Source organism: Ammodytes marinus (assembly GCF_949987685.1).
Source record: "Ammodytes marinus genome assembly, chromosome: 4".
Lineage (NCBI taxonomy): Eukaryota > Metazoa > Chordata > Actinopteri > Uranoscopiformes > Ammodytidae > Ammodytes > Ammodytes marinus.
This window is the reverse complement of record NC_137233.1, coordinates 10,174,614-10,185,179: the sequence shown is the minus strand read 5'-3', so window position 1 is coordinate 10,185,179 and position 10,566 is coordinate 10,174,614. Positions and strand designations below refer to the sequence as shown.

Genomic DNA, 10,566 nt, shown 5'->3' with positions numbered 1-10,566 from the left:
TGACTGTGTTGAAAACGGTGTTGTCTGCTGGTTGTGAAAGATAAATATGTTATGGCCAGTAGCCAGTTAGCTTAACTTAGTAAAAAAAATGTTAAAACAGGTGGAAACTGCTAGCCTGACTCTGCCTAAAGTCAACCAAATCTGCCAACCATCACCTCTGAAGCTCCCTAATCAATATTTTAAATCTTGTTTATTTTAATCTGTACAACAACCAAAAGAAGTCACTGTGCCTGGAAATCGTCCCGCACACAAACCACGTAAATTGCCAAGTTTTTGTTTGAAGTATGGATGCAACTGTGGATGAAACAATCAGAATATAATATTTTAATAGGTTGTCTTTGTGAGTGGATGTTGTTACCTTTGAACAGAGATAGGCTTGTTGTTTACGCCTGTTTGCCAGACTGGCTGCCGCCATCATGAAACATGGCCTTGATCTTCTCATCCAGCTCTTACCAAAACAACAAATGCGTGCATTTATTTATTTCGAAATATTCCTTTCATGATGTTATCTTCTTCTCTAACAGGCTGTGTATAATATTGATAATACATTCACAGAGAATTGATATTTGCCAAAGCTGACTGATATTTTCATGTGACGCCACATGTCAAACTGCATGCTCTAAATCTGATAGAACAAATGTTCGCATTTGTGGATGTGTGGGTGGTATTTTTTACTTTTTTTCCCCTTCTTCTTGTTCACTCCCCAAAATGCGGAAAACATCAGTCAGGGTTCAAGGTTCTGATGCCACCTGAGAGTCGTTTTACAGGCTAACAACATGGGGGCCCTGCACATGTTATTTGAGTCATGCCAGTTCTGAATGGCTGGTGTGTGTGTGTGTGTGTGTGTGTGTGTTGGCCAAAAGAAAATGCCTAATCAAAGAGCCGATTAATGAAATTACAATGATTGATTTCACATCTTTTTTATACTATATATAAGGTTTTGCTAAATCTAAATTTGATTTTTACCACATTGGAGGCCACATTGAAAGAGCTGAAAGAATAGAATAGAATTAATTTTTTCTTATAGGATTACCATGTTTGAGAGGACTATTGCAAAAAGGCAAAACACTCATTTTGTCAGGTTTTCAGGGAAAGACAGACAATAACCCAATTGCAGGACACAGAAACAGTTCAGATTCAAAAATAGATTTTAATGAAGTGGATGACAAACCAGGTAGTAACACAGCGTGGCAAACAAGTCCAGTTGGGGCAGGCAAAAGGGAAAGTCCAAAGACAGGTCGAAAAACGAACACGCAAGCAGGATCGGAACACAGGATGAAATCTGAATGCTGGAAAGCTGGGTGAACACACTAGGACATCAGACAATCTGGCAACTGACTGAGGGAACTGAACAAAGATATATACTGGGGCTGATTAACTGATGAGGAGCAGGTGAGTGTGGGGCAGACCAGGTGAATGTAATTAACAGGGAGTGCAGAGCAGGAGGGAGTGGCCGGGTCTCAAATGACATGAGAGAAAGTAAACCAGGAAAACAGACATAAGAAAACAAACTAAATACTGGCTGAAGTTGTGACACATTTATTCTGTTTAGTATGTATTTACTGTATGTTTTTATATATATATATATATATATATATATATATATATATATATATATATATATATATATATATATATATATATATATATATATATATTTTTTTTTTAAAGAGAATTTCACTGAAAATGCCCAATTCCCCTTCTTCACCCCTCTACAAGAACACACACTTCAAAACACAATCTGAGCAAACACACACACGGCCTGTAATCTGTCAAATATTTGCCCACGGTGCTGAAGTGTGGCAGTAGTATTTACTTTGCCAAAGTTTCGGTTCGGTCGCTCTGAAACACGGTTCAAGCGAACCGCGTCACCTCCGACGTGTCCTGTGTGTTTATGTATACAGCGAGGGGAGGGGGCACTTCCTCAGTCCTTCTGAGGTCATACGATCCACTCAACGTGGATTCATAATGAATAGTGGGCTCGACCGCCACACCGTGCAGCACCGATCCCTGATTGGTTCTGTGCTTGGCAGGAATAAACACTGCCAGTATATATATTGGAGTGAAACCAACCAAGAAACTACCAAGAAAGCAAGAAACGAGAAACCCAGCAACATCCCTAAGATAACACAGAAAAGCTACTACTGAACTTTATGCTCTTGTTTTTCTTTTTTTTAAGAAAAAGAAAAAATACAACAGCAACAAAAAATGAAATCCTCAACTTTGAGTATGAGGGCTCAGATCCAAAAAGTTCCTCAGATTGTGGAGCTGCTGAAGAAGGAGTTTTTTGGGCTGCTGCACTTCAAACCCAGATCCTTAGTGTGCGTCCTGGAGGAGAAGGATGCTGTGGAGGCTGTGGCTGCGCGGTGCCCTCACGCTGCTGCCTCCAGAGCGCACAGTCTGGACGCGATCCCCGGACCCACTAACTGGCCGCTCGTCGGGAGTCTGGTCGAACTTATCCACAAAGGAGGTCTGACAAGGCAACACGAGGCCCTGGTACAGTAATATTAGCAACTTCTGCTTCTAGTAGTCTTATTTTTTTCTAAGGGAATACAGCCGTTTCCCCCCTTTTTATATACAGCCAATGCAGCAACAAGACAAACATTGTAGGCATATTTCAATGTGAATAAGATTTATCTAACTTATTACTGACTCTCATAACCTATTGTAGGTGGACTATCATAAGAAATTCGGCAAGATTTTCCGACTGAAGCTGGGCTCCTTTGAGTCGGTGCACATTGGCGCACCTTGCTTGCTGGAGGCGCTCTACAGGACGGAGGGCAATTACCCGCAGAGGCTGGAGATCAAACCATGGAAAGCATACAGAGACCTCAGAGACGAGGCGTACGGACTGCTTATTCTGTAAGTAGGCTTTCAAATGTCTCTTTTATTCATATCAAACGTGTCTAAACTCGCCAGGACGCAGCTTATATAGGCGCAAATGTATTAAATGAACGCTCACTGACGGGTTGAATCCACGCGGTTGATTTTGCAGAGAGGGAGAAGACTGGCAGAGAGTGAGGAGCGCCTTTCAGCAGAAACTCATGAAACCGACAGAGGTGGTGAAGCTGGACCGCAAGATAAATCAGGTGAGATTCAGACACTTAAACACATTTCCGAAGATATGTTTGATTTATATCAGGTTGTGTGTGATTGCTGACAGACAGCTGTCGTTTGGAAATACAGGTTTTGGAGGACTTCGTTGGCAGAGTTGGACAAATTAACGTCAATGGAAAGATTGAAGACTTGTACTTCGAACTGAATAAATGGTCGTTTGAGAGTAAGTTCAATTGTTTCTATTTGTGTGATTCATAAGAGCTGCAGTGAATTAGATGATAACTTTCTTGATCTTTTGTTTAGTATTTTTAATATAAATGTAAAAAAAAAAAAAAAAAAAACAAGACCTTGTCTAAAACCAAAATATGTTTCAGATAGTGGAAAACAGGTTGTCTGCACAATAACCACTATTAATCAACTAATCACTGCAGCCTTACATTTTCTTTGTCCTAAACGATTGGTTGTATCTATCAACACCTTTTTCATACCTATGCCATTTTTACTTTTGGTTGAAAATGTTAAAGTTTACAATTTGTGATATATCTCTTTTTAAAATGTCTTACACGTAGCTCAGGCTCCCAATTTCATCCTTTTTTTTGTTTCTTCCTTCAGCCATTTGCCTCATTCTCTATGACAAGAGGTTCGGTCTGCTCAAGGAGAAAGTCAATGAGGAAGCCATGAACTTCATCACAGCCGTAAAAACGGTCAGTCAAGTCAACTTTATTTATGTAGCACATGTATAACTGCCGAGGCAGGCCAAAGTGCTGGGGCCGGTTTCCCAAAGCCTTCGTAGAGCCTTCTTAACGCTTCGTCATTCGTAACCCCTACGTAGAGTTCCTACTTAACATTTCGCCTGTTTCCCGAAACGTTCTTTGCTACGAATCTCTTTCGTACGTCCTACGTTGGTAAGGTTGGTCTGGAGCGCCCGCAGAGCCTTCTTAGCTCTACCGTAGGGATGTTTCAGCTCTCATTTGTGTCATTTAACTAATAAATCTGACTGTATTTCATATCAAACGGACACAGCGATGACTGTATTAAATAACAAACTGTTAAAAACGATAACTGTATATAGCGTACATATCACATTTAAAGTAAGCTATATATGTTAGCAGAATACCATTCACTCTGATTCACAAAGTGTTCAAACTATAAGTAGCCTACATAGTCATCTAACTGACTTGACAATCAGCATTAACTGATTGGATGCGATGTCCGTCAATATGAAAATAGGCTACTTTATACGTGATACACTACAGCCTACAGTCGAATCGTTTTTATCAGTTTGATATTTAATACAGTCATCGCTGTGTCCCTTTACAGTCAGATTTATAAGTTTAATGACAAGTGAAGTCCCTGCCATCGCTGTGGCATCGCCAGAGATAGGCTTGGCTACTACAGACCCCCACATTTCCTTCCGTAAGCACCATGCGTAAAACGGACACGAGTGACATCCCTGTTGCGCATGGAACTGCCACAAGTCATTCATGAAGAACATAATTGCTGGAAACAATCTTAATCTCCTCCGCTGTTTCTATATTTTTCTATAGCCTAGGCTACCTTTTTTAAATCAGTAGGCCTATAGGCTATGTTAATACGTTCGACCAAGGTTAACACTAGAACCATCGCATTGTGTTCCACACACTGCGGAGCTGTCAGCTGAGCCGGCTCAGCTGACAGCTCCGCAGTGTGCGTCGGATTCTCCGCCTTAAAACATGTAAACGTGTGAAAAAATTAATGAATAATCAATTAAAGCTTACCTTAAAATAAGTGTGCCATGTTACTGTTTATTGTATTTAGGATTTTAGCTCATTTGGACGCTGTTTGGGCCGTCTGTTTTTATTGATATAGGCCATTGGCAATATTCTACTTTCAGTTTCCTTACTGACCCACCACGAAACGTGATTATTGTTCTTACAGATACTTAGATTATAAAGCAAGAGGTGTTAAATAAATGTTTCGGCTTAGAAGGATTTCTAGTAATCTTTTATTCGCAAAGACTTGTCATGCAGCTTCGCATGAAATAAGCAGGAAATGGAAAATCGAACTCTGAGCCATCGATTTCTGCACTGGACAGCGCCGTGTACGAGCCACGTAGGGACTGTTTCTTAAGAAGACTCCTAAGAGACCGTTCGGGAACCACGACTACAGAGGTAAACAACTTTGGTAAGTCATAACGTAGGAGTCTTCGTAGCGCGCTAAGAGATGACGTTATCGGGAAACCGGCCCCTGTACAGTAAATAATGTTAACAGGCAGCAGTGAGCGGACACCTGGGATGATCTGTGAGACCCAAGAGAGATTTTTCTGTGACTGTGATTAGATTTGACAGCTAATCCCTTTTTTTTGCCCTGTCTTCTCTGTAGATGATGAGCACATTTGGCATGATGATAGTCACACCGGTGGAGCTCCACAGGGGCCTCAACACCAAAACATGGCAGGACCACACCACAGCATGGGACTGCATTTTCAGCACAGGTACTAACAAAAAAAACATGAAACAAACAGGGGCCCACATCCTCCACAGATTCATTTAATTTCACAAAGTCCGGGTACAGTTTGTATCCCATGATACCGTTCAAACTAGGTTGAGTTCACTTCCAATCAGACGATAGATAAAGAAGAACAGAGGGCGGGTGGATTTGAACCGGGTGCCTCCTGTGTTTTTGTGTACTTGGCACTCGGGGTAAACGGTGGCAACAGAGTTGTAGTAAACTGCATGACCTAAGAGGGAGAAATCTGCCAAATATTTGTAGTAGCAGGAGGTTGGAGGGAGGAAGAACGGGATGCTGGTTTGCGCCGTTTGTTTGGATGTAGCTCGTTACAAGCTCGCACTGAAAAACACACAAATAAACAGGCCCTTTTTCCGACATTTGGTAACAAGCTTAAGAAAAAAAGTGGTGGGAGCGAGGGAGGTAGTTATTATTAGCTTATAGTATTTTGAGAAGCTGTGGAGTGTAATACATTAAGTTAGCTTGGTGTGTTTCTGTGCCCTGTGACTTAAATTATGCTTAGCCTGTATTAGCTCATGACTCGCATACAGTCACAGGTCTACCAAATACATACGGAAGCAGCTGTACAGAACCGGTGCCTCACAGTCTCCACACCATTCAGATCATATGGATGTGATACTGCGTGAAGACGAACTGTCCACATAACAAACTTTATAACATAGGTTGGACATGTTTCCACTACATTACTCATTCTATAAAGTATCAGAAAATAGTATGGGGAAGGTTTAAAATGTTTTATTTTGTCTGACCAGCAGTCAAAACCCCACAGTGCAAAGCAGAAAAATACTCACGTTGGAGAAGCTTGGCCCAGCAAATATTTGACATTCTTGCTTGTTCAATGGCATTGATTTATCAATCATCTACATTGTTTCAGAATTATATTTTATCTAAGAACTCATTGATTAATTGACTTATTTTTTCAACTAAAGTCAGCAATATCAGACCTAACAGAGCTCAAAATAAACCAAATAATTGAATATTGCGGTGCAGGTGTATCCGATCAAGTTGTAATACTGTTTAATTGAAGCACCATAGGCCTATAGAGACGCAGTGGTCACACTTAGAAAGTAGCGTTTTGATATAAAGTGGCATAACATAACATGCCCGCATGATTAAATCTTGACTGTGTTGTGTTCCCTCAGCCAAGGTCTACATAGACAGGAAGATGAAGAAGAACTCCAGCAGAGCTCCTGATGACTTAATCGGCGACATCTTACACCACAGCCGCCTCTCCAAGAAAGAGCTGTACGCTGCCATCACAGAGCTGCAGATTGGAGGAGTCGAGACGGTAAACCAAGAAAAGTTAGAAATGTTTTGATTAGTACACTTAATCTCTTTTTTGGAAGAGTTACATGAGCATGTCGATACCACTGTGTTCAATATGAAGCTACAGCCAACAGCTAGTTAGTTTAGCTTAGCATATACAATTTGCAATAGGGGTCAGCCTGGCTCTGTCCAAAGGTAACTTAATCCACATGCCTCTTAAACTCACAATGTAATACAGTTTATTGTGTTTAATCCATACAAAACAGAAGTGAAAATAACTTCACGTATCGCATTAGGATTATGTGGCGGACTAGTTTCCTTGGCTGGAACCTTTCATATGTTTTACCTTCGGGTCGGGAGAGAGAGAGAGAGAAAAATGACTGTGTGGCCTCACAAAAAACAAACAGGTGCTGCAGTTACAGTGCTTCAAAGAGGAAAATTAATGTGCTGCGCATGTAACTGAGGAGCCTTTGAGGAACCCCAAACATTCCTCTGCTCCTTTTAGGACCCCACGGAGGAATGCATTTAGAGTAGCTGCCTCATTAAGTGACATATCCTCTCTGACTTTTTCCCTCTCTCTCTCTCTCCCTCTCCCTCCCTCTTTCCCTCGCCGTTTTTACGTTTTTCTCAGACCGCCAACAGCATGCTGTGGGCTATTTTCAACCTCTCACGGAACCCTGACGCCCAGAGGAAGCTACTGGAGGAGATTAAAGAGGTGGTGGCTCCAGACCAAGACCCATGTGGAGAGCACCTCAAGAGCATGCCCTACCTCAAGTCCTGCCTCAAGGAGTCTATGAGGTACGCTATGCACCAAGGTCACGCAGTGACAGAAAGGCTGCAACTCTAACGTCATTTTGTAAAGTTGATGCATGACTTTTCATACAAGTGGGCCTACAACGAAAGAGGCTGCTGTTCCCGGCACTTCATAATGCTTTGGGGGTTAGCTGCTGTTAACTAACTGGCTAACACTGAGTTCTATCTGTAGCACTTTCAACAGCTCTGTGTAGCCCTAAAGGGCTTAACCTCCTGCACTGTTATTGTTTGAGGGTTAAACAGTGCGTAGTGGATGCCAAAAAGTAAAAACTAAATGTTTACTTAGATTTTCTTGTAGAAAATAAATTGTTTCGATTAATAGATGAAATAGTACATACATCAATCGATAGAAAAATAGTCGATATTGGCCACCCTAGTTGTAGCTATACATAGGACATAACATCCACTGATAAATTAGATTTTTCCAAACAGTCCACAGTGTCCAGTCAGACTCACTCGCGGCGTTATTGATTTCAACCTGTAACACGCAGATTAGGAGGAAAAACGCTCACACATGACTGGCTCGAAAACAAGCTTCATGAGATATGGTGATCCCAGTTTAAAATATGTATGCTGTACGGTCACGTTCAAATAACTTCATAACCCTGTTAGGACCCTCTTTCTTCTTTCTCGGTCACAAGTTGTCCTACATGTTATTTAAGGCTAATGCCATAACCACATCACGCAGGGAATGTACTATACAACATCTGACTGGAGATTACGTATCACCTCGTAGTACACTGTGAAAAACTCGGGAGTGCGATTATCTTCCGTTAAACATCTTAGATATTTTTGTTATGCCATATGCTACTATGAGGCCAAATTCCCACACTTTTTTTCTATTTTTTTCAAACTCTTGCAGGTTATCGCCATCAGTCCCATTCACCAGCAGGACCCTGGACAAAGACACTGTGTTGGGAGATTATGCCATTCCCAAAGGAGTAAGTGGCTTAGTTCTCGTTTCCATACTCCTTACATGAGCAGATTACGTTCTTGTATTAATTTACACTTGTCTGATGTCTGAATGAAGCGTGTTACACTCAGGTACTGTACGAAGTCTAAATGGGGCAACTCTCACAGAATGTTCAATTCGGCAAAACTACGAGGATTAGATTTACATTAACAGGGTCGTCATTGGTCTTAATCTATTTGGTTTACCTTCTAGCAAGGACGGAACATTCTACCAATTGATTTTTGAGTGATACTGTATAAAAACTGCAAAGCACTAATCAATTGTTTTCCTTTACAGACAGTTTTGATGATAAACACTCACGTACTGGGCACCAATGAGGAGAACTTTGAGGATGGGAAGCAGTTTAAACCTGAGCGCTGGCTGCGGGAGAACGGCTCCATCAACCCCTTCGCTCACGTTCCCTTCGGCATCGGAAAGAGGATGTGCATCGGCAGACGGCTGGCCGAGCTGCAACTGCAACTGGCCATGTGCTGGGTAAGATGAGACAAAGTTCAGATGAGAACACAGTCAAATATACCATACAGTAAATGTCAAATCACAATCAAAAACTGTGTACAAATGGGTAGTTCAAACTGACTAACAACTGACCCTTTATGATATTTACACTGCTGAAGCTTCAATTGACTAATCAAATCCTATTCTGCTTGTCTTCCTAACAGTTGGTCAGAGACTTTGAAATTGTGGCAACAGATAACGAGCCACTCGACGCCATCCATTCAGGACTGTTGGTTCCCAACAGAGAACTTCCTGTTGCCTTCATCAAGAGATGAGGTGAGAAGAAAACCTTTTTCTCCATTGTTGCTTCTTTAAAAAAGAAAAGGAAAAAAATTACATTTTGGAAAATATGCTTACTCTCTTTCCTGATGAGAAGAACGATACCACTCTCTTGTTTGTCCGTTAAATAGGGAGCCACAATCGACTGGTAGTAAGCTTAGCTTAGCATATAGAATAGAAACAGGTGGAAACAGCTAGCCTAGATCTATCAAATAGAGTATCTGCCAAAATATGACTAATATATTTGATTTGAAGCTTTCGTTTTCAGTTTAACTACAGGACTTGAAGACTGTGGCATTCACTCTAATTAATTATTTCCGTTTGTCCTCCTCTCTTAGGCTCCATATTCTACTCTTCTGGACGTAGTAATGGAAAGATGATACCTCTGTTGCCATGGCCCTGATGGTCCAGTGACTCCCTATATTGCTGCTCTGTAAATAGAAAAAAAAATAAGAAAAAAAAATATATTATATATTTAATCATACCATGAATACCTCACACTTATTTAAAACTATTACTTATGACTGTTAATGTCTGACCAAAATACCAGTTGTTATGTACAAATGTAATGTTGCACCAAGGCAGCTGTCCTTAAATATAAATGTAATGTCCTAACCTCAGACATGTGTATGTAAATGTCAAACTATTACCTTTTGCTTCACCTTGTTTAATAACTTATGTATAAATATAGACATAGAGACATATTTTATTCGCTGAAGTAAATAAATTAATAAATGTATTAAAATTGTGCCTGTATTTATTTGAAAAAGCAAAGTCTTTGGGTTCATTTGTGTGATTTGGAGCTTGAGTAAAGGTCTTCTCATTCCCAGACAAGCTCTGTTTACTCAAGAGTTTAACCCAACACTATAGATTGAAATAATTAAAGGCTAATTCTTCTAGCTAATCCATGCATTGTTTTACATGGACTAACTGAAATCCTTTTGGGTTGCATGGGGGTAACGTATTAAGCATGATGTATTCCTGTGTAGATTAGGGTTTTCATAACCTTGTTGGCCTCTAGCTCCTTGGAAAATCACTACTTGTTGTATCTGTAAGTCACACCAAGTTTCATTTAAAGGGTTTTATAGGGTCAGAAGCTTTAATTTCCAGTATTTGACAAGCAATTTTTGAAAACACTTGAAACAAGTAGATTGTTTTTGGCGGAGCAGCAGTGG

General features: G+C 40.6%; 1 protein-coding gene across 1 annotated transcript; it reads left to right on the top strand.

Moving 5' to 3' along the window:
* Window positions 1-2,229: 2,229 nt before the first annotated feature.
* cyp24a1 (cytochrome P450, family 24, subfamily A, polypeptide 1) lies at window positions 2,230-9,387 on the top strand (the record flags this gene model as incomplete). The annotated part of the gene is made up of 11 exons (XM_080025549.1): window positions 2,230-2,496; window positions 2,672-2,862; window positions 2,996-3,089; window positions 3,187-3,280; window positions 3,670-3,761; window positions 5,419-5,530; window positions 6,708-6,853; window positions 7,463-7,629; window positions 8,507-8,585; window positions 8,894-9,091; window positions 9,277-9,387. 11 exons carry the CDS (start codon window positions 2,230-2,232, stop codon window positions 9,385-9,387), a joined length of 1,551 nt encoding a protein of 516 aa, XP_079881675.1.
* Window positions 9,388-10,566: the final 1,179 nt, after the last annotated feature.